Raw genomic sequence first — 23,671 nt, forward strand, 5'->3', positions numbered from 1 at the left:
TCAACATGCCAGCACAAAGTTGTATATTAAAGTAACTTGACTCGTACAAGCACTTGAGTCTTCTCAATAAACGTTTAGATTCCCACTGTTGAGACCTTGATGCTGATCTGTACCGACTACCGACACGGTTACCTATTAGTCAGGTTTTGCAAAGTGTCAACATACTTGATCTCATTCACACGTAATATTCACGTGCCAATTCAAAGTTTAATATAAATAGTTCAGTTTCTGATGAAGATCTCTTTCCTTCTCTCCAGCCCAATGGATTCAACTTGACTAGCGTCAACCAACTTTTTACGCAACTGTCAAGCATCAGGAAAACAAGTGATTCGGCACTATGCAATCATCAAAGAAGGCACGTACAGTACCTGTAAAGGGAAAACTACAGTCCGAAGGAGAGCTCAAATTAAGCAAGCTACGGCTGCAGGAACCAGAATCTGCCAATGAGGAGGAATGGGAAGATGAGGAAGACGAACTAGATGATGTTGAAGAGGACAGTGATGACGAAGTGGACATTGAAAGTGATGATGAAACTTCAAACAGTTCTTACCATGACTTTTCTGAAGAAGAGTATGTCCTGCATCAATTGGCTTTTGGTGCTTGAAAAAAAAAACTTAGATCTTTCAACAAACTTAGAATACGAAACCTTGATCAGGAAGGTGCAGCTGGTACAGAACGGAAATTACTACCTGAAATTGATCCTGTCTATGAAAGCGACGACTCGGACGAGGTATGTTTGCGTTGGAAGAGTTGACAAAACAAAAAAAATGTTCTGACATTATTATGATATTCGTAGGACACGATCAACCGCAAAGGAAACGTTCCATCTGAATGGTACAAGGATTACCCACATATTGGTTATGATATCAATGGAAAGCCGATCGCAAAACCAGCAAGTAAAGATGAATTGGACACTTTTCTCAACACGGTTGATAATCCTGATATATGGTCAGTACCCTCGCTTGCTCAGGTCCGCATATTCGGTATTTGAGCCCTGTGTTGAACTTTGTTTTGAATCTAGGCGAACGGTGTATGATGAGCTTGAAGGGAAAGATCGACTGTTGACCAGAGAAGATTTGGAAATCATCAAGAGAATTCAACAGAACGTCTTTCCTGTTGGTGATTACAATCCATATGAGGTTGGATCCGAAGATTTCAAGCAAAAGTCTTTACGTTTTTAGGGCTAACGTCAAGTTTTCTTAGCCCATGGTCGAATACTACAGCAGTCAAACCTTAATACATCCACTACGTAATGCTGCAGAACCCAAGAGTCGATTCACTCCCTCAAAGTGGGAAGCTAAACGAGTAAGTCTTGTCGCTTGAAAGTATCATTTCAGAAGGACCAACGACAAAAACAAGTTCTTACACAAACTGGTACTAGATCATGAAGATTGTAAGGGCAATACGTCGAGGCGCTTACGATGACAACAAAGTAGTAGCCAAACCGAAATTCTTTGGTATATGGAGCAACACTGACGAATCAAAAGAAAACGACAAGACACACATCCCTGCTCCCAAAATGAAGTTGCCTGGTCACGCTGAATCATACAATCCACCTGCTGAATACCTCTTCACGCCTGCCGAAACAGCAGAATGGAACTCTCAAGACCGTGAAGATCGAGAGCAGAATTTCATACCCAAAAAGTAAGGATTGTCTTTGAGATTGTCGGACGAAACGCGTTAAGTGGATCGCATAGCTAAAACGATTGTCACATTTTTGTTTTCCATGTCAGGTATCCGAATGTGAGAAGCGTTCCAGCATATGACAGAGTCTTTCAGGAAAGATTTGAGAGATGTCTTGACTTGTATCTCAGTCCTCGAGTCCGACGTAACAGAGTATGCATTTCTCTTCACAATCGCAGGTGTTGTTTTGCATCATCAAATACTCACTACCACACATCCAAAATCTAGGTCGAAATGGATCCAAGCGCCCTTCTCCCCAAACTCCCAAGCCCCAAAGACCTCGAACCATTCCCCAAAACCCTCTCAATCACATATCGTGGCCATACTGGTCGTGTCCGTTGCATATCTCCAGATCCAACAGGTCAATTCATCGTATCAGGATCAGATGACCAAACTGTGAGAATATGGGATATTGGTACAGGTCGATGTTTACAAACGTGGAAGTTTGAGTCTGTTGTTACGTCTGTGTCGTGGAATCCAAACAAGAGTGTTGGGTTGGTGCTGATTGCATGTGGTACACAAGTGTATTTAGCGAGACCTGATGCTGTGGATGCTGATGTTGCTAAGAGTACTGATGCGTTGTTGAGTGTTGGATGGAACGGTATGTGAGTTGAGGAAAACGATTATGATCATCTATTGACTCAGCCGTTTTTGTTGCTTTTAGATGCGGTACAAAGCACAGTCAACTGGACACGCTGCAGCGGTACACAGGCTGCAGAAGGATTCCGTATTTGTATTGATATCGGCAAGGTGAGACACAACCCGAAAAAAAACTCTAGTAGTTTCCCAGAATAGTTGACTGACTTCAATCCCCTTCACATCCCAGATTGTAACTGTCATAGCATGGCATCGTAAAGGAGATTACTTTGCATCAGTGGCAACGGATGCAGCAAGCTCCTCGTCATCACTGTTTATACACCAAATATCTCAACACAAGTCCCAAAACCCATTCGCAAAGAGTCGTGGTCTTATACAGCGAGTGTCCTTCCATCCTCATCGACCATTCTTATTCGTTGCCGTAAGTCATAGTTGATCCTACATTTTGGATGTGCATCGTTTTTTTTTCTTCCTTTCGCGGGTTTGCTCCGTTGTTGTTGTCGGTTGTTGGTTTCACACTCACACCCAACACACCCCTACAATAGTTCCAACGCGAAATCCGCGTCTACAACCTCGTAAAACAAGAAATGACCAAGAAGCTCCAGCCAGGCGTCAAATGGATTTCATCAATGGACGTACACCCCAACGGCGACAATCTCATCATCGGGTCATACGATAAACGATTCTGTTGGTTTGATATGGATTTGTCCACACGTCCATACAAGACAATCCGGTACCACAAACAAGCTATTCGGGGAGTCAGTTTCCATAGACAGTACCCTTTGTTTGCGACGTGTAGCGATGATGGGTCGATTAATGTGTTCCATGGGATGGTGTATAATGATTTGATGGCTAGTCCATTGATTGTGCCGGTTAAGGTGCTAGAGGCGCATGAGGTTGTGGAGTCGCTTGGTGAGCATTCAGAAAATCTTTCAATCGCGGGGTTTTCGTTCTGAGGTACGCTAAACGAATTGTATCTCTTTTTATCTTTGTAGGTGTTTTGGATTGTGTCTTCCATCCAACGCAACCATGGCTGTTTTCTTCTGGCGCAGACAATCTAATCAAGTTGTTTGTATGATATTGTTAAGACTATCGCATTGAAAACAAATTCATGAGAACGCTTTTTAGCTGAAAATTGTGTTTGAAAAGTGCTGAGTTCTATTGGTTGGCAAAAAATAAGACAAGCTACGTCACTCCACGCTTTCACAGCTTCCTTTCTGCTATAGAATATATATTCCAGTTCACCTTCAAACGATCAAAGCTACAAGAAGTCCAGATCGAGCTCGGTACTGATGGTTTCATCTTACTCCATGCGTAACACCAGAACGAAAGATTTTGCATTCTGATGTTTATAGATGGAGTTTAACAAGCAAAAAAAAGGCAATAAAGTGCCATGATGCAGACTTAAACCACATCCTGAACCTACACAACTCGAATAAGATATGAGTCTATTTAACAGAAAGCGGCGTAAAGTTCCTTGTCAACATATTGAATGTCGATCCAAAGAACAGTGCCACCAATGTACAAGTCATAGTAATCACATTATAAGGCATGCTAAAGTCTGGTGTTGGTAATGAGACAAGTAGTGGATCTGTAAACATTCGAGTGTATGTAGTGCTTCCACTAGAATTCATGGTGGTGATTATTGCGATTGCAGGCCTAATCATTTCAAATGAGTACAGATGTTTTTTGCTGTTGATACTGGAACTCCATTACAATTACTTACGCGACATCAAATCCACGATTAGCGTCAGGTGGATGTTCAGTGTACTTCATGAATGCCATATCAAACTCGAATGACATTTCAGTGAGTGAGTTGGGGGGAAGGTGCAGAAGAGCTTGTAATATTGTTGGTCGTTTTCGGCCAATAGTCGGCTGGACTGATAGATTCTTCAGTACTCCTGTAAAAGTGAACGAGGACACATCGGCAATTGCTCCCACAAAAAAAACACACCCAAAAAAAACTCACAAAAGTCTGGGTTATCAAGTTGGACTTACCAGGATGCAGCGAGTTATGTACATGGTAGGTGTGAAGATAAACTTTGAGAAACCACGGCACATACTCGTAGTATGTGATTTCAAATGACTCTGTAGGGTGTTGGTTGCGTATCGCGACATGGAAACCTCCACGCTCTTGGCCAAATCCAGTGGCGTATCGTCGAATGTTGATGGGTGACGAGTTGGCGGTTGTCACTAGCACAAAAAAAAAGAGTTAAACAAGAGATTGTAGTCCAAAACACTTCTGGCAGTACCATAATCAATTATTGCATCATTCCATTGAATACCAACATCCAAGTTCAATCCTATGGATACGAAAAATTGGTAACAGGATTGCCATCACTAATTACTCGTTCGCCTTACGGGAGCTGAAGTCGTATTCATAAACACAACTGCCCGAAATCAATGTTTTCACAGATGCTTCCTCTGCAAGCTCATAGTCGTCTCCTTGTGCCGTTTTCAGTCGAACAAGACTAGAATTGGCAACTGGACAAGACCTCCAAAGTTTTCTGTCCAACAGATTCGAAAACAGCCAGTCTGCAAAAAAAAAAACCTTAAATTAACTCCAGAATTATACCACCTGGGATCTTTATAATTATCGCTAATACCTTTCGAGTTACGAATCCGCACTGGATCCAACACTACCGTCAGACTTTGAGTAAAGATCATGTCAGGATTCCGACATTCCTCGTTCTACAGGAGCCAACGCATTTCAAACAGCGAAAAAAGATAGATTTATCGCTGATGATGTGCTAGATCTTACCAGACACTTTGGTGCAATAGATGTGGACAAGGAATGGTAGTTTGCATCGTAGACCTTGTAGGAATTGTACAGCGTCGCAATTCCAGCCTAAAACTCATTGAATAGTCAGATGATGAGGGCACGAAAGCTCTAATAAAAAATCACATGGACCTACTTTTGTCTGACACGGCAGAAGTTTCGCCCAGGGAGTCAAGTTTTCTGTACAAACTGCCTCTCGTGGGAGAGCAGAGTACCGAGATCGAGATTGCCGTGTATCTATAAGTTATGTGAGAATTAGCGATGATGATGGACTTGCCATAGTTGATGTAATAAACGTACTATTCCATGGACTAGTGTCGATTCTCGGAGTCCAAGGAACAGTAGCAGCGTCATCCATAAAGTTGAGCGACGCACAAAACAAACCAGATAAAGCATGTGTGAATCCCTTCCATGACTTGTCAACACTAGAGAGATCACATTGCGTTTAGGAATGGAATGGGGCATTTTGCAACTTTTCTTTTTGCATTGTGAACTTACTTGATGCCGGTACGAAAGACAGTGGAAAGCGTGACACCGGATGCAGCAGCAACAGGCAGGGTACCCCATTTATCATACATCCATCTCCCTTGGGTAAAGACTAGCTGGAATTCCTCGACATTGTATTTGATGAATGCCTCTCCTAAGCTTCGTGGCAGTAGGGAAAAGTGACCATCTAAGAAAAGAAACACGGTAGAATATTAATTAATATAGGCATCAGAATAATACAAGTGCTGTTAAGCGTGATTGTTACTTGTAGCTTGTTTCCACACGTCAGGTTCAATAACTCGAACGTGCTGAAAGACAAGGAGCACTTTGCCATCGGGAAACTGCTGAATATCAGCGAATTCATTATAGTATTCGTAGCCAAACGATCCAGTAAGTGACAGTAGAATAAGTATCGGATATATATACATTGAGCCGAGTGAAGGCATCTTGGATGTTTGGAACAGTGAACGACGAGTTGAATACGTTGGGAACAACGTCAAAGCAGAGAAATAATCTATGTTGTCGTGCATTGTATGATTCGTTTACGTGATCTTGGACCGAACTGCTTTGTTCGTGTGGAGATCACGTACATCAAAACCAACACTGCTAACTAAACAGTCCCTTACCAACCACAATAGCTATACAATGACTGGAAGATCAGACGACGGGTTCCACCACATTCTCAACTTCATTGACGGAAAATTTGAAAAGCCTGTCAATGGATCGTACTTTGAGAGTGTGAACCCAACAACAGCAGTGGCAAGCTCACTCCTATTAGCTCCTGCAGGTTCTTAGGCTCAAATACGCTTAACAACATTATATTCAACAGGTGAACGCCACTCTACCATTCTCAGATGCTCAAGATATAAATCTAGCTGTAGCAGCTGCAAAACGTGCATTCGAATCATGGTCAAAAACTACTCGGCAATATCGATCAACCCTACTCAGCAAGGTTGCCGATATAATCGAATCTAGACTAATGGAGTTTGCAAAAGGTTCGTTTCCAAGATTGACAATGCTGAGAAAATGCATGGTCTGACATGGATTTGCATGTGTTATTAGAAGAAAGCATTGATCAAGGCAAGCCAGTAAGGCTAGCTGCTACGGTCGATATACCACGTGCAATATACAACTTTCGATTCTTTGCCTCGTACATACTTCATACATCCGAAAAATCGTCTGTTTTGGATGGAGTTGCGCTATCTGTGGTACACAGGTTCGTATTGAAGTGGCGTCAGTGCTTGTATTTACTGCAACACTGACGAGATTACGGTCGCAGAAATCCAGCTGGTGTTGCTGGTTTGATATCTCCGTGGAATCTACCTCTATATCTGCTTACATGGAAGATAGCGTTAGTCTCCTTTGAATTTTTTGTGTGTCTGCATTCGCTGACGTATTTGTTGTTCCCTTTTGTCAGTCCGTGTCTCGCCTTTGGATGTACAGCAGTCTGTAAGCCGAGTGAGTTTACCTCTGCTACAGCTCACATGCTCTGCTCGGTGTTCAATGAGGCTGGGGTTCCCGCTGGCGTTGTGAATATGGTGTTTGGAGAAGGTGGATCTGCTGGTACACCTCTTGTTTGTCATCCAGACGTACCATTGATTTCTTTCACTGGTGGTAAGGCTGCCCTCAGATTTATCGTTGTTCAATCAACTGCTTGGCTCAATTTCATATCTTTAGGAACTGCTACTGGTGAATGGATTTATCGCGCAGCTGCACCTTATTTCAAAAAGCTGTCTCTGGAATTAGGTGGCAAGAATGCAAACGTAGTCTTTGCCGATTGCAACTTTGAAGATGCTGTAGCGACCTCTGTGAGATCCAGCTTCTCAAACTCTGGTCAAATCTGTTTATGTGGTTCAAGAATCTTGGTTGAAGAATCGATATATGACAAGTTCGTTTCAGCCTTGGTTGAACGAACAGACAAACTGGTAGTCGGTGACCCGAAAGACGACAGGACAGATCTTGGTCCAGTGAACAATAGCAGACACCTCGAGAAGATTATGAAGTATCTCGTTATGGCGAAGGAAGAAGGTGGCAAGATATTGACTGGTGGAGAACGTGTCAAGGTAGCTGTTCCTGGACTTGAGAATGGATTCTTTTTGAGGCCTACTATCATTACAGGGTAAGTTCAAAGTCGCCAAAAAAATTGGACGTTCGGAGAACTGATTTAGCTCAAAATCTAACTATCACAATTCACCTCGCAAGGCTACCACACTCTAGTCCTCTATTTCAACAAGAAGTATTTGGACCAGTCGTCTGCATTCTGCCCTTCAAAACCGAGGAAGAAGCAGTATCTCTTGCCAACGACACCAAATACGGTCTGTCAGCCAGTGTTTGGTCTGAGAATGCAAAGAAGGCTCGCCGTGTTGCTCAACAACTACGTGTTGGTACAGTTTGGGTCAATTGTTGGATGGTCAGGGATTTGAATATGCCATTTGGTGAGTGTCTTGGTTTGAGACTGGAGTGGTTCGCTTTGATAGTGGGGTTAAACTGAATTTGTGACCAATAGGAGGAACCAAGGCTTCAGGATTAGGTCGAGAAGGTGGTGGATACAGTGAGGACTTTTATCTTGACGACGTCACAATATGCTACAAAGATTAAAGTGCTAGTAGGAATAAATGTTTGTCAATTAATACACTTTGCACATTCTGCATGTCTATTTTGTTTTATTTCTCTGTTTCTATGGGGTGTTGTCACTCTATTGTTCATCATTTCTTATGTGGATTCGTGATGAGTTTGTTGAAAAGTGAAATCGACGCATTTACGATTTACGACGACAGGGCAGAGTATTGACAGTGACATGTTGCGGTAAATGATTTTTTAGCGCAAATTCAACGTACGTCGTGCTTCTCTATAGCAACGTACCACTCGACTAGCTATTTGGTTTCCTTCTGTCAAAACTTCTTGGACTTCTCAGTTTCAGCTCTCCGGAATCTCGACCTCACGAAGACGAAGAAGTTAACATGTGTGAGGCCTCTACTTTACCATATCACCGACATGTGTAAATCACGGTCCTTTTTTGACCTTCTGCGCAGTGTTCATACTCGAATAAGCGGGAAACAAAGGCACCACAGCACAGCATCACTACCGTACTACCACGCAAGTCCTTGAAGCAAAAGAAATCAGGTAGTGCCAAGGTATTCCCAGGATCAGAAGATACTCTTATGGCTGTATCAAGTAAGTACCTAGGTGCTTGTGTGCTTGTTGAAACAAAAAATATGAATGAAAAACAAGACAGTTCGCAGTCGGTGGACTCTTTGATGAGTTGCAAATTAGATGTCTTACCAGTAATGTTCTTCTATTAGGAGCTTCAAAGTATGAGGCAGTTCTACGTGAACGTCAAGAGTCGGTTGACCCACCAATTCAAAATCGCGCCAACTCGGAAAACAGTTGAGTTTTTGGATTGGATTTTTCCGTTTTGGTGGCAAGTTGGTACGAGACTTGGCACTTTGACTGACCATAAAGATTTACGAATTGTAGAAGGCAAAAGATATGACAAAGTCGCGCCTGAATCTGACGCTGATACAACTCCCAACAGAGAAAAACGTAAGGCGATCATATCTGGCACAAATCATTTGTCAATGACGTAAACATATTTATGAATTATTCCAACGTCTCTAGGGATTCCAAGCTATAAAAAGTCGATGGTGGCCTTTCGACATCTGTCTTACACTGTCCAAGTTCCAACTTTGGTAAAAGGTGGCCAGAAGCCATTTGTACCAAAAGTGCTGCTTGACAATGCTTATGGAGAGTTTTCTCCAGGTCTCACCACGGTAAATTCGTGGTTGACATTTTGATATCGGGTTTGTCGCAATACAGTCAAAGATCAGAAAGTTGCCTTTTGCCGACGCAACTTCAAATAACAGGTGGTCGGTCTTACGAAATCCGGCAAAAGTGCTTTATTACAGGTTCTTACTGGCCAAGCTAAAGGATCAGTGGAAGGACAGTTATTGTCTAACGGTCGTGAAGTTGCCGCTGCGGACATTCGAAAAATCAGTGCTTTGGTTTCTGAAAGCTCTATCCGATCAAATATGGCCACCGTTACTGTAAAGGAAGCAGTTACTATGGCGGCGATGCTCCGCATGCCTAGCAATGCGGGGTTGACCGACATGAGGGACAAGATTGATTCTGTCTTGGAGTTACTCAATTTGGACCATCTTGCGGAGAAGGTCATTGGAGATTCTGCTTCAAAGACGGGCATTACTGATGGTGAAAGGTGCACAATCGTTTCAGTTGTAGTTCGTTGTGTTGCAGTGTCCCTGTAACTCTCCCCGACTGCTAGATTGCGAACAGCTGTAGCTATGGAAGTCTTGGCAAATCCTCAAATTTTGTTTCTGGACAATGTGCGTCCTTTGTTGTTACCCGTTTATCTCAAAACCAAGAGTCGACTTGAAGAATGTTTCTCCTAGCCGACTCTGAATTTGAGCGCCGAAGAAAGCTTTGAGTTAATGGTTGCTCTTTCCAAACTTGCAAACTCTGGAATCAGTGTCGTCGTCACAACTCGTCAAATGGCTAACTCATTCTTTGATTTGGTTGACAATACAATCGTTCTGTATGAAGGAACCACGTTGTATGCTGGACCTCCAAAAGAAATGGTTTCTTTCTTTGTTGGACGGTACGTGTTCAGTTTGAGTATCCGTCGTCACTGCTCTTCAGGACATCTAATCTTGCGATTTTAGTGGGTTTGCCTACAAGGAAGGCGTCGACAAGGGTGAATACTTGACAGATATTTTGAAGAAACAAGACGCTCCTGCAAGCAAGCTCAAGGTTGAAGCCAGCTCCTGGACTAGCAGTGTGTGGTTGATGGGAGCTGAAGATGGATCTATGGCGTCTAGATACAGGAATCTGATCACCTTGAAGAAAACTAGAGCAAGGATTCTGATGCACGTATATGCAGGTGAAAGAAATCTAATTCAAAGCCTCTTTTTAGCCTCTACTTTGCTACTTAATACTTGCTGCTATTAGTATGTGGTCTCAATTTGCGAATCGTACACCTACGTTTCTAACAGTGAATTTTCTCAGTCATTCCGCCAGCTGCGATAACCATTATTGTAACTTCTGTTGTCACCAGTAGAAACGCCGCCGTTACAGAAGGTTCAGTGTTATTTCAAAACATGCAAGTATCGCACAATCCCTGGCTAAAGGAAGCTCTGAAAATAGAAATTCATTGTTCGTTTGATCTTATAGGTCCGGTGCCTTGGGAAATTCCACATCGGTAAACGGGAATCTTTCTTTGAAATTTTCGGAATGCAACGCTCCAACTAAACTATTTTTCACAGACTGAAACCGCTACCACATCTCTTTTGACTACTTTTGGAACAATTAACTCGGTTTACACGTCAGCAGTTCCATCCAATGTTTTTGAAATTCTTTTGCCACCAACTGGGTCTTCATCGACGGTACTACCAACTGCGGATCCTTCGACCACGATTGCTTCCAGTGTTGGCCCATCTATTCAGCCCAGTGTGGAGCCGTCAACTTCAATCCAATCAAGTGCAGTACCATCAAGTGCGGATCCCTCGACTACAGTTGCTTCGAGTGCGGCGCCATCCATTCAGCCAAGCGTGGATGCTTCTACTACAGTTGCTTCAAGTGTAGCTCCATTTATGCAGCCAAGCGTAGATTCTTCGACTACCATCTCTTCAAGTGCAGCTCCATCAATTCAGCCAAGTGCAAATCCTTCGACTACCATCGCTTTAAGTGCTGAAACATCTATACAGCCAAGTACGGATGCTTTGACTACGGTTGCCACAAGTGTTGGTCCATCCATTCAGCCAAGTATAGAGGCTTCAACTACAACTGCTGCAAGTGCAGCACCATCTATTCAATCAAGTGTGGACCCATCGACGACAATTGCTTCCAGTGCTGGCCCGTCTATTCCTCCAATTGTGGAGCCGTCAACTACAATCGAATCAAGTGCAGTATCATCTATTCAACCAACTGCAGATCCGTCGACTACAGTTGCTGCGAGTGCAGCGCCATCCATTCAGCCAAGCGTGGGTGCCTCTACTACAGTTGCTTCAAGTGCTGAATCATCGATTCAGCCAAGTGCAGATCCCTCCACTACAATCGACCCAAGTGCAGCGCCGTCTATTCAATCAAGTGCGGATGCTCCTACTACAGTTGCGCCGAGTGCAGCATCATCCATTCAGACAAGTGTAGATGCTTCTACTACAATCGACTCAATTGCAGCACCATCTACCCAGCCAAGTGTAGATCCATCCACTACAATTGACTCAAGTGCAGCACCGTCTATTCAATCTAGTGCGGAACCTTCGACCACAGTTGCTTGGAGTGCTGCGCCGTCTTTTGATCCAAGCGTGGCTCCTTCGACTGTTGCTCAATCTCCAGACTCATCGGCCGAACCATCCTCAGCTACAACTGTGGCCACAATCATTACTCAATCTCCAGACACATCTATAGTTGTACCATCGCCAACAACGTATGCTCCATCAGCCGTCGCTCAATCTGCAGACCAATCTGCAGTGTTAGCATCACCTACTACCATCATTCCAATATCCGTTGCACCTTCACCGACTCCATCGTGTTTGCCTGGTTTGACAATGTGTGCTGGTACATGCATGGCAAGCAGCATGAGGGAAGATTATATGTAATGAAGACTACGTGTTGACACCTATAACTTTTTATTTAGGACCCCTCGGTTTCAAATACTTCATGTGGCGCATGCGGTTATGTCTGCAATGGACCAAATGTGGCCATCAACTCCTGCACTGGTAGTACGTGCACGATCGAACAATGTTCTTCTGGATGGAGTGATTGTGATCTAGATGCGGCTAATGGTTGCGAAACGGTCAGCATTGTGGTTAGAAATTGCTCTGAAATCAGACTTTTTAACGAGATACAATTTAGGACATATTGACGTCGGTCTCATCTTGCGGTTCTTGTAACTCGGCGTGTAATTATGCCAACGCTGCTGCTAATTGCTCGGGGGGACTCTGTAGCATGGGTAAATGTAGCAGCGGGTTTCAGGACTGTAACTCGAATCCTTTGGATGGATGCGAAACGGTAATTGTCATAAATATGTTTAGTTGATTTGTGTGCACTTCTGACCGATTACTTCACATACAGTTTGTAGCCAAGTCCGTTAACAACTGTGGATCTTGTGGTAGGCCAGTTCCTCGTTGAAACTCGATTTCCTGTTATTTACTTTGCCTGAATAGGACTTGCTTGTCAACTCCCACATTCTCAGTCGGCATGTAGTGGGGGTGTGTGCTCGTTCCTATCATGTGACCATAGCTTTGGAGACTGCAACAATTTGGTAAATTTGAGTTGAGCTTGCATTGGTTGCGGCTTGAGCTAAATATCCTCGTCCTCTTAGCAAACTGATGGATGCGAAACAGTAAGATTTCCTGATGTCAAGGACTACAACGTTAAAGCTCAACTTGAAATTCTATAGCCTTTGGATTCAACTCCAAATTGTGGAGCTTGTGGCGAACAGTGTAATTTACCTGGAGCAATATCTACCTGCTCCAATTCTCTTTGTGCCGTCAGCTCTTGCGTTGGGTCTTGGGGTGATTGTGATTCTGATCCCGCCAATGGCTGTGAAAGCGTAAGAGTGGATTTCGCATCACTCAGTGATAGGTAGAATTGTTGTATTGACCTTCTTCTCACATTTTAGGACACAACATCGGATCTTCAGAATTGTGGTGGGTTGGCATGTCAATCGGAGCTCGAATGAATGAGCCGTGATTTATTCATCTGTTAATTAGGAGCTTGTGGATCTCCTTGTGCTTTTCCAAATGCAAATGCTGTCTGCGGCGACTCGCAGGTAAATCGTAGGGATGAACTTTTCAAGGCTCAAGTTTCTGACACCAAAAATCCATACTTCCTAGTGTTTCCTTGATTCGTGCCTACCTGGCTTCAGTGACTGGTAAGTATTCCAAAGAAGGAAATGGAAGTTGCGTCATCTCTTGAAACCATCTTGGTTCATTCACATCTTTTAGTGACGGAGATCCGACGAACGGCTGTGAAGTGGTAACTACCTTGTACATTCGTCAATATTGTCACGAGATATCCCCTCAACGTAATCATCCACAACTTCACGATAGTCAATAATGAACGACACACAGAATTGTGGACAATGTACAAACGTTTGCACCGTCGGGCCAAACGCCGCTTCCACGAACTGTACCAACGGATGGGTATGACTTCATTTGTGTATTTTGTTTCCGCTTTCCGAAACGTCTAACTTTTCATATTATAGTGTCTGATTGACTCCTGTGCCACGGGATTCAGCGATTGCGATGGTTATGTGAGTGATTAAAGTTTTCGGTATTCCGACGAAACAATTGTCACTCAGCCCTTTTGTTCCCATAGCCCTGGAATGGATGCGAACTATCGCTGGCAGTGACAAACTACACATCCGTAACGGGAAATGTAGTCTTCGTTCTGGACTCTTACAACACAGGCTATACTATTACCGGATCTAGTGCTATATTAAAGGAGTTCAGCACAACAACCAGTATGTGCGAACAATAACCTCAGCTAAATGTTGACGACACTGACCTTTATTTCTCACACTCAAAAACAGATGTTAATACCCGTAACTTCACACTAAGCAGCGCGCAACCCTCTGGATGCATCTTCGGTTAGTCTCACAGGTCCTTTTTTCTTTGTTTACCTTTTCCTTGTTGATGATTCGGACTGATTTCTTTGTCCCTACGTATGTAGCCATTCCCGGCCATCTCTTTGCAGGAGTAGGAGCACATGTGAATGAGTTTAACTTGACTAGTGGTTTGTTGATCCGTAACATCAATACCACTGGGAACCCAACAGCTCTCTTTGCTTTTCCGGGTGTCGTCTTCATTGGCGATACCATGGTAGGAGCTGCCACTCTCCTAGTTTACAACACAACCAGTGGGACCTCGCTCGCCAATTATACCGTAAGACATGTCTGGTATCGTGATATCGTGCACGTCGCTCCTCGTTTGACTCAGTATCTTGATCTGCAGGGCCATACGGCAATGATCCGACAGATCTATGCTTTGCCATCTCCGGACTATATGGTGTTTTCGGCATGTACAGACGGCACGGTCCGACAGTACAACTACTCATCAAACCAATTTGTGAGATCCTTCAACTTGTCGTCTCCTGTGAATGGTGTAACGGCAATTGGGTACCCTCACGAAGTTACAGCCTTTGCAGGCACGAATGATAAGCGGGTGGTTGTACTCAACACCCTTACTGGAGCAATGACGAACTGGACTGGACACACGGGGATTGTCTATCAATTGTCCAGTGCTGTTACAACAAGCCCGTGGGGAAACGTAGTAGCTCGTATTTTCAGCACATCCGCTGACAAAACCGTCAAAGAGTGGCATTTTTTCGATACCTTTTATCCCGTCACTAGTACCGCAGCTGTACGCAATTACACTGGCCTGGCTGGCTCACCGAGCTCAATGCTGGCATTTGCGGGCGATTACACTCTATGGTCCATGGCTATTGGGAGGTCGCCTTTGAAGTGGAATATGTGTGTTGGCTAAACCACCCTGTCATCTAAAAGGTTTGACGTAAACCAAAAACTCTGCCTACAAAACTAAGGAACTACTACTGAGATCAAGACGCTGAAACTAATGTGAAATATATTTTCTTTGCGCTATAATACACTTTCAACTTCTGTAACCTCTTGAGTGCTATGGAGCCAAAGCAATACCCTTGATTTCAATTATAATATACGGATGAGGCAGCTATGGGAAAAGTAAAATGAATTTAAAATGGTAACTATGTAGTATAAAACTTCAAGCAGAAACAATTAAGTACCTCCTTCACAGCAACAGTTGTTCTAGCAGGACCCCCTTGCTCTGTGAAATACTCATTGTAGACTTCATTGAATCCGTTGTAGTCAGCCATATTGGTCAGAAACACATTGAGCTCCACTAGATTCTCTAGACTAGCACCAGCAGTCTTTAAGACTTCTTTGATCTACGAGTTGAACCATTCATCAGCAAAGATCTGTTTAATGGGTTAGGACGTACCTTCTCAATGACACCTCTAGTCTGCTTTTGAATATCAAACTCAACAGTTCCGTCTGGTTTGACTTCAGCCTAAAGAATGTCGTTGTGAGCCTTCAAATTTCCGACATCGTGTTCAAACATGAGATCATCACCCCTATGAGAAACGATCAGATTCAATTAGATAGACGATTTCAACAATTAAAACGAAATTAAATCAATGATGATGCTTGCCTAGAAACGTCCCATCGGGTTGTCGTGAAGAGCATCCCGACACGAAAAGGAATGAACCAGCTTTTCGAGCAGCTGGGTAATTAGCAAGTCCACGTGCGACATTGTTACTGGGAGGAATTATAGCTTCGCCATTAGAGCTTGACATTCCTCCTTTGAAACTAGCTCTTAATTCTTCAAAACTCAAAACCACGGATTCACATACGAGACAGAGAAACTAGAGCGGTGAGTGGCAGATTAGTCGAAGTATAATGATTTAATACACTATGATAAGATGAATTCAACTCTTGCTTCAAACAAAACAACCCACTTACTCGCTATTTCTGTAGCTCTGCGTCTTGTGTGGACCAAACTCGCAGCTATAACAACCATGACGGCATCCCAACAATCCGGCATAATAGTATACATCCCGCTCCCCTCTCTATCCGCATCACGTACTCGAGCACTCCAGCTAATATCTCACGCATCAGGACTCGCCCAACATCAACTCCGAATAATCTTGTCGTGTCCAGACATTGCTGCAAACGCCTCCACTCCACGACGAGTATGGCAAGTGCTTCAGGGACTCGTGGCCGACTTTTACATCTCGGCTTCAACCGTGGCGTATACGTGTAACAACCCATTGCTGAATGTGGACATCATTTTTGAGGGGTACTGTGGATATGACGCGTGGATTGATTATGGAGGGTTAGAAGGCGGATTTGATGCTGTTTTGTGTGATGGTATGTGTTGCGGTGGATGTGCGTTTACCATAGCTTGGTATCAAATTTAATCATATTTTCTGCTCTTAGACCAAGCAGTCCTATCAGAAGCAAACAAGAAGCGACAATCAGCAGGTCTACCTGCCTTTGAATCTCTTGAACTAGAACCCGAAACATCAAAAACCAACGAAACACCATCAGTAACAACAAACTCACAAGAATTCTATCATCGTGGATCAAATCCACCAGACATTTACGACCATATAGCTATGGGAGGAACATTCGATCATTTGCATAGCGGACACAAGATTCTACTGACTATAGCTGCTTGGCTGTCTCGGCTTTCGCTGTTTTGCGGTGTTGTGTGTAAGTGTTGAGGTTACAGCTCTCATCCCTTCCAAGCATTACAGTATTTTTTTGCCAATTCAACTCTTATTTTCGCTTGCAGCTCCAGACCTACTGAAAAACAAGAAAGGAGCAGCCTTGCTCGAACCAATAGATACGCGAATCTCAAACTGCAACACCTTTTTATATCGATTCAAGAGAGGTGGTGATTTGGTGTTTGATGTGGCTCAAATTAACGATCCGTATGGTCCTCCACAAGATAATCCAAAGTATTCTGCTATTGTGGGATCATTGGAGACACTCAAAGGATGTGAAGCTGGTAAAAAAGAGCATGCTTCCAAACTAGACAAGATTTTTTTTTGCCGTGCTTACTCTACTCTTTCAATCATAGTAAACGACATGCGAATTAAAAACGGCCTCGGTGACAATCTCTTAGACATCTACGTCATTGATGTCATCTCAAAGAATTCTCGTGTTGGGCAAAAAGACATGGATACCAAACTCAGTTCAACTTTTATACGAAATTATCTGCAACAGCATAACGAAACAGCTAATCAAAAGTTAGAGTTGACAAAATAATAAACGTATCTATATTCATTGAGGTGTTGTGTGTGCAGTATGTTGGGTCATGTACAATTGGTTGGTTGAGGTACAAAGAAAAACTCTTGAAGAAAAACTGTTTTTTTGGAGGGGGTGTTTTAATAAATCATTTTTGAGTCATCCGCCTCTGAGACGTCCTCAGCATGCTCTCGGAATGCCGGCCTAAGAAGATGGAACATCGTTAGTTATTGCGATGATACAAATCTTGTAGCAATCGTGGGGTTCGCTCTCTCTCTCTCCACATACCTTCTACTGGCCTCAGATCCTCAAAGGAAGTTGATTTCGGTTTCCTACAAGTAGAATAATGATAAGTACGACGTTTGCTAACGGGCTCAAAATTGACTACAACCAAAGACAAAACCACAACGCCCGACACAACGCCCGACTCGTATATCAATAACTCACTGAAGATAATCCCGTATCCAATTAAGCCTCGACAAGACTGGATTCTGCGAAGACTTGCTCATTGTCGAATTGCCCTCCGAGTATTGACTGACTTTCAACAATTTCTTCAATACTGCCAAATTACTAGCAACCCCTTCAGCTTCATCTGACGGCAGTCCAGGCAACAATTCTTCAATATCACGTTCAATCTTGGCGATGGATCGACCCAAGTATGCAAACAAATTATCAGCTTCATGTGATAGGTTATCAGCCGACTTGCTACGTCTTCGTAAGTCAACTGGTGCAACGGCGGCGATCGGGGTTGGTGGTTGTGAGTGGCGGGTGTCGGCTGCTACCTTGTTGTCGGTTGATAAAAGAGTCAGGGATGGCATGGATGTAGACATTAAAAAGCCAAGTCCTCCTGCGCTCTTTTTAGCTGGGATTTTGCGGGCGAGTGATGTTTGGGGAGAGCTTGGTGTGGTTGGTTCTCGTTCTCGTACACCGCCGTCAAGTGGGAGGTCAGCTTCGGTGTCGGCTTCTGCTTCTTCGTCTGGAAGTGGGGATGCAGCAAATACAAGAAATTCTTTCATCTTGTCTCGGTTTTCTTTGAGCCACGAGTTTAATGGCATGAGGTATTGTTCTTTGGCTCCAAATTCGACGTCGTTGCATAGAGCTGTGACTAGTTTTCCACATAGCACTAGCCCTCTTCTGCCTCCCGAACTGATCTTGACGTCGGTAAGCCCACACTTGTCTGGTGATGTCATTGCTAATATGGGAAGGACCGTATGTGAGTGAGCAATTCGGACTGTTTTGGCAGACTTTTTGGTGCGTATTCCCAAAAATGCCTGTTTCTACATACCTGGTACGAAAAACCTTAAAAACAAGAACGATCCAATAACCTTTTCAGCAACGGTCAAGGATCCCACCGTCCTAATTATCGACACATTATCCGAATCCCATCTCTTGCCAATCCGAGACTGCGAATCAGCGAGCAGCCGTACAGCCAAGGGCGTATTGTCAACAAATGTTGGTGTCCGAAGAATAGGTGATAGAGGGGCAGCAAAAGCATCTACAGAGCTAGCAGATCTCATATTCGACATTTCGAGCCCGGCAGGTAGCATAATAGGACTAGTACTACTATTCGGTATTGAAATATTGAAATTGATTGCCGGTCGAATAATTGCTGAACTGATATGAGGGAAGTGCTCGTGTGATGCCATGGGACTCTTGTTATTCAGGTGTATTGATGACCCGCTTGTTTTTGAAGAGTCGTCACCTGAACCTCGACCTTGTAATGGCATCCCGATGATTGGTTGGTCTGGATTTGCGGGACCTGTGAAGGCTCTTGGTCGCCTCGGCAGCGTATGGTCGTCTACTGATGCTGGTGTCATGGCCGTAGCAGCGACGCGAAGCGCTCCTGAAGCTGCTATTGGCGGTGTTCCTTGACTAACTATTGTCGAAGATGTTGGGTCTCGTTTCTTGATGACAATACTGCCTCGCATAGCATCACTTTCACAAAGCGACGAAGGTTTGCTTCCATTTGATGCATTATCGATGAGTTCAGACGATGTCGTGGTCGGTTGTGATATTTGGTTTGTTGTCGTTGTTGTCGATGTTATGTTGGTTATGGTGTTTATCGGTTGAGAATGTTCAGATGATGTTCGTGCACTAGTTTTACTGTTCATATCGGATAAGTTTGATTGAGAGGGAATCATATGTGTTGATCGCGAAGATTGTGGTAATGATGGCAGAGGACCAGTAGGCATCATTCGAATATCATCAGGTAGAGGTGTACTCATACCGCGTTTCAAACTAACTGGATCTACCATACTCATCGTTGACGGTCTAGCCGGATTACTCGGTAGCGTAGCACCCCATTCAATAACTGCGGTATGTAGGAAATGACACATTCTTCTAAGAGATATAGGCATGGATTCCCGATTATCGAATATAGAAGATACGAGTCGTAGACATGCTACACGGAGTCTGTTTTCGTTTTCTGATAACTCGGTTGATAATGGGGTGTCGGTTTGTGCAGCTGCTTGTGGTCCACCTGCTAATGCGGCACTTGCTGCAGCACTAGCGTTAAGTCTTTGTGGATCAATTTCGCAATGGTCTAGGTATGCTATCACTTCCCCTAGTGCTTCTCCAATTGATTTCGATAAATAGGATACACCTTCTTGTCTTGCGAATGCATTCAATAAAATGGTTGCCATACTATTGGAGAGTGTGGTTAGATTCAAACCGTGTTCGGCTACACCCAAACGAAAGGTTAAAAGACCCCAACCTATTGTCTCGTAAAATATCACTCAAATCCCTATTCTTCTTGAGCGAGACGCCCATCCGTGAAGTCAGCAACCGTTTCAAGAAATCTTCGGCAGCACGACCCTTCCCCCGTTTCAGTAACGACAAGACACCCAGCGAGACACTAGCGGCAGTATCGCCAACAAATGAGGACTGACATATTAGTGCCAATAAATTGCTGTTATTGGCTAGTAGTGCATCAGCTATTTGTTGATCAATCGGTATCTAAAACGGATGTGTGATATTGGTTAGAAAAATCAACTATATTATAAGAATCGTGTTCTCCTTCTCTCTCTTCTCAACCACTCGTCTCTCCTCGTTTCTAACAAACACGAATGTTCACCTTGTCATTGAATAGATTTGGGCTACTCCGGTTTATGGTCAATGTAGGGAATCCTCGTGGTTTTATAGAAGGATATTTCATAGCTTTATTATCCACCGATTGCAGAACGTTTGACTGTGGCCCGATGTGACTTTTGATTTTAATTTCGTGAATCAATCGCGTTTCCGTATCCAAATTGTGCCCAGTTCAAAGGAATAAGACCATAAGCTGAATAAACGATTCCTCAAAATAGGCCTCTTTGTCTACATCACGCCTAAAGGCGTCATGTTATTCGTCCTTTTTTTGCAAACACTTTTTGATGTTGTTCGTCAAAAAGGTCAAGACAGTCGAGTCGAACCCTCAATTTTATACCCAATCATTGCCGACTGCTGCGGACCCTCTGAAGCTACAAAATACTGAAAAATCGAAAAATCTAAATTTCTTGCCTCTAATACACAAAGAATTGTTCATTATCATTCTATGCTGAACGCCTGCTGTGTGGTGAATGGTGATCTCTTGTTTTTAGAAACAAAATATCATGTCGGCTCAAATTTGTTTTTATTTGGGATACCGTTCTTATTGATACCGTTCCTGATTTTGAGGTACTGGCGGCATTGATGCATCTCCTGGTCGAAGAATTATGTCAGCACGTGTGGTTTTTTGCACAAACAACTACATACCCATTTGTTGTTCAGGCCAAGATTGTGGGGGACCCATCATAACTCCTTGTGGCATGGGCATCATTTCTGGTGGGAATGCCATCATAGGACCTATTGAAAGTGCAGGTGTTAAAAAGGTTTCAATCAAAGCTTTGCACAAAAGTTCAAAACTCAAACCTTGTTGGAACCCTTGTACATTAACAAAGTTCGGTCTTCCAGAGGGAGCAGATTGATACATATCTGGTCGATAACCTGTTTGTTTGAGTTCGATTTGTTTTGATATTTGCGAGTTTTGTTTAAGATCCAACTGTGAAATCAAGAGTACATTCCATACCTTGCGGTTTTCCTTGAGAATAGACGCGCCCTTGCTGAGGCTGCATCATTTGAGGTGCAAACATGGGATTTGGTCCAGCTCCGGGTGGAAACTGGGGCATTGGTGTATACTAGATAAGCAAACGACGATCAACAATCCGTTTTTGATCAGGTTTCCAATATAAGACATTCTCTTCTTGGTACTTACGTATGGCATTGGCATTTGCATAGGCACAAATGGGGGTCTGCCCATCATTGGCTGCGGCGGAAAAACAATAACGTTAGGAAAGTACCAAACATTGCACACGACAATTAGTTGCCTCACCCTTGGATAAGGTGGATATGGTTGCACGTTTTGTTGATATGCAAAACCATATTGGGGATCAATTTGTATAGGTGCGAATGCAATAGGACCGCCTTCTTCTTGTTGAGGTGATGGTGGTGGTGATTTATATGAATGCTTGTTCCCTGGCCATGTTGGTACTAACATGTTAAAACGGAAGGTTGAGACTCTTCTACAACAAACTAATTGAGACAACAAGAACGATTTTTACTCACGAATATTCAGTGGTTTGGGTGATGGAGTGGCTGTTTGCTTTGTAAAGTTTTTCATCATTGCATCCTTTATTGTTCCTTCCATTGGTGGTTGTGGAGGGCCACGATTCCAAACAAATACATTCTGTGACAAAGGAGAAATAGGAGCGTGAGGGATCAAGCCAGAAAAGCACGAGCCCATGTATACGAGTTACCTTGTCTGGTTGCATTGGGGATTTTTCTTGCATGGGGGCCATGAATTGTTGTGGTTGCATAGGGGGCATAAACATGGGCTGTGCGAATGCCATTGGAGGAGGTTGAGGAGTCTGTCAAGATGATCCCAAACGAAAATTTCGAATTAGTCAGAACGATAACAAAACGGACTTCAGTGAATGTCAATGAACCTCATACCGGTATGAAGTCAGTGGTAGGGGTAGGTCTAAACTCTTGCGCATCCAAATTGAATTTAAACTCTTTAGCATCCAGATTGAATTTAAAGTCCTTGGACTTCTCTGCAGCCTTTGTGGGAGCTGCAGTTGCTGATACAGGTGTTGGCGTCCGTGTTGGGACATTCGATGCAGAAGCCGATGATGGTTGTTGTTGTTTGGGTGAAGCACCAGCAATCCCATGCTTCTTTCTGTCATCTCCCTTTGACGAGGTGCCAGAAGCCTCGCCAGAAGCATCACTCTTGGTGTCATCACCCTTTTCATCCTTCTTCAACATGGCCTTCAAATCGGCGGGAACAGGTGTTTTCAACTAGAAAGGAGTGAAATGAAATTGTCAGACAATATTTGGACACACAAAAAGTCGTTTCTGCTGCGATTAGTTCAGAATTTCCATTACCTGGAAAGTCTCACTAAACTTCTTGAAGTCACTTAAAATACCATCCTTCTCTCTCTTCATCAAATCTCTCTTTCGAGCTTGCAGATGATCCTTTTCTTTATGTACGGTTTGCTGTTCCTTGACAGCAAATCGCCTCATCTCTTCAACCATATCGTCTGGCGTGGGCTTTTGAGCAGGTGAGCCAGGTTTCTAGGTGACGAGACGAAGAAAGAAAAGGTTTAAGGTCACACTTCCGAAAGCAAACGCCATTAAAACGTTCTAGACTCATAACATACCCTTTCAGAATGAACAGCGGGCAACTTGCTCAGAGCTGCTGAGGATGGTTTGATAACAGTGGATGGAGCTGCTGAAGAAGGACTGCCACCATCCGCTTTTTTCGGTGGCGGAATTGCGGCCACCGGGACACCCCCACTACTACTAGATGAAGCTGGTGGAGCTGACGATGGCGCAGGTGATGATACTGTAGCTGTTGTAGTAGGTGGATGGGCACTAGTTGCAGATCGAGGCTGAGATGGTTGGGGTTGTTGTTGCTGTTGCTGCGGTTGTAGCTGTTGTTGTTGGGGTGGTTTCGGAGGTTCTTTTACGGCTGCCAATGATGTTTGTTTTGCGTCTGATGTTGATGTTTGTGGTGGATTAGTCCATGCATTCGGCGGTTTAGCAGCCGATGAGGAGGATGAGTTTGAGCCCTGCCGCCTTGCAGCTGGAGGTAGATATCTTCCTGATTGTAACACTGCACTGTATCTGCGAAAGCGTCAAAAGGATGGTGTCAGCGAAAATGAAACGATTAGCTAAAAAAGTTCGATGTTCTGACACTAACCTGCCCTCCTCGTCAACATCATCAGCAACAGCACCACCTCTCTCTTCAATTATATGCTGATTACCACCAGCTCCAGACTAGAAAGAAAAATAACAAGAAAGAAAGT

General features: G+C 43.7%; 6 protein-coding genes across 6 annotated transcripts; 3 read left to right on the top strand and 3 right to left on the bottom strand.

The window, feature by feature from the left end:
* Nucleotides 1-337: 337 nt before the first annotated feature.
* On the top strand, nucleotides 338-3,358 carry SmJEL517_g00056 (uncharacterized protein; the record flags this gene model as incomplete). The annotated part of the gene is made up of 13 exons (XM_031165986.1): nucleotides 338-570; nucleotides 637-730; nucleotides 797-948; nucleotides 1,022-1,139; nucleotides 1,204-1,305; nucleotides 1,382-1,644; nucleotides 1,734-1,836; nucleotides 1,912-2,284; nucleotides 2,348-2,433; nucleotides 2,510-2,701; nucleotides 2,826-3,013; nucleotides 3,080-3,192; nucleotides 3,276-3,358. 13 exons carry the CDS (start codon nucleotides 338-340, stop codon nucleotides 3,356-3,358), a joined length of 2,100 nt encoding a protein of 699 aa, XP_031027982.1.
* Nucleotides 3,359-3,728: 370 nt separating this feature from the next.
* Nucleotides 3,729-5,991, bottom strand: SmJEL517_g00057 (uncharacterized protein; the record flags this gene model as incomplete). Its single annotated transcript, XM_031165987.1, has 11 exons — nucleotides 3,729-3,939; nucleotides 4,007-4,181; nucleotides 4,279-4,473; nucleotides 4,533-4,583; nucleotides 4,642-4,815; nucleotides 4,887-4,971; nucleotides 5,042-5,128; nucleotides 5,196-5,296; nucleotides 5,360-5,484; nucleotides 5,558-5,732; nucleotides 5,811-5,991. The coding sequence occupies 11 exons, from the start codon at nucleotides 5,989-5,991 to the stop codon at nucleotides 3,729-3,731; spliced, it is 1,560 nt and encodes a 519-aa protein (XP_031027983.1).
* A 199-nt stretch (nucleotides 5,992-6,190) lies between these two features.
* Nucleotides 6,191-12,156, top strand: SmJEL517_g00058 (uncharacterized protein; the record flags this gene model as incomplete). The annotated part of the gene is made up of 17 exons (XM_031165988.1): nucleotides 6,191-6,332; nucleotides 6,400-6,540; nucleotides 6,608-6,761; nucleotides 6,825-6,896; nucleotides 6,963-7,159; nucleotides 7,223-7,664; nucleotides 7,748-7,980; nucleotides 8,052-8,096; nucleotides 9,023-9,088; nucleotides 9,164-9,315; nucleotides 9,409-9,758; nucleotides 9,825-9,885; nucleotides 9,952-10,157; nucleotides 10,222-10,439; nucleotides 10,565-10,643; nucleotides 10,730-10,757; nucleotides 10,822-12,156. The coding sequence occupies 17 exons, from the start codon at nucleotides 6,191-6,193 to the stop codon at nucleotides 12,154-12,156; spliced, it is 3,921 nt and encodes a 1,306-aa protein (XP_031027984.1).
* A 3,039-nt stretch (nucleotides 12,157-15,195) lies between these two features.
* Nucleotides 15,196-15,892, bottom strand: SmJEL517_g00059 (uncharacterized protein; the record flags this gene model as incomplete). The annotated part of the gene is made up of 5 exons (XM_031165989.1): nucleotides 15,196-15,249; nucleotides 15,323-15,484; nucleotides 15,538-15,606; nucleotides 15,643-15,670; nucleotides 15,756-15,892. 5 exons carry the CDS (start codon nucleotides 15,890-15,892, stop codon nucleotides 15,196-15,198), a joined length of 450 nt encoding a protein of 149 aa, XP_031027985.1.
* A 222-nt stretch (nucleotides 15,893-16,114) lies between these two features.
* Nucleotides 16,115-17,369, top strand: SmJEL517_g00060 (uncharacterized protein; the record flags this gene model as incomplete). Its single annotated transcript, XM_031165990.1, has 4 exons — nucleotides 16,115-16,466; nucleotides 16,536-16,811; nucleotides 16,894-17,109; nucleotides 17,182-17,369. The coding sequence occupies 4 exons, from the start codon at nucleotides 16,115-16,117 to the stop codon at nucleotides 17,367-17,369; spliced, it is 1,032 nt and encodes a 343-aa protein (XP_031027766.1).
* A 127-nt stretch (nucleotides 17,370-17,496) lies between these two features.
* On the bottom strand, nucleotides 17,497-20,502 carry SmJEL517_g00061 (uncharacterized protein; the record flags this gene model as incomplete). The annotated part of the gene is made up of 6 exons (XM_031165991.1): nucleotides 17,497-17,552; nucleotides 17,637-17,680; nucleotides 17,796-18,540; nucleotides 18,634-19,991; nucleotides 20,062-20,303; nucleotides 20,422-20,502. The coding sequence occupies 6 exons, from the start codon at nucleotides 20,500-20,502 to the stop codon at nucleotides 17,497-17,499; spliced, it is 2,526 nt and encodes an 841-aa protein (XP_031027765.1).
* Nucleotides 20,503-23,671: the final 3,169 nt, after the last annotated feature.

This window comes from Synchytrium microbalum (assembly GCF_006535985.1).
Source record: "Synchytrium microbalum strain JEL517 chromosome Unknown SmJEL517_scf0001, whole genome shotgun sequence".
Taxonomy (NCBI): Eukaryota; Fungi; Chytridiomycota; class Chytridiomycetes; order Synchytriales; family Synchytriaceae; genus Synchytrium; species Synchytrium microbalum.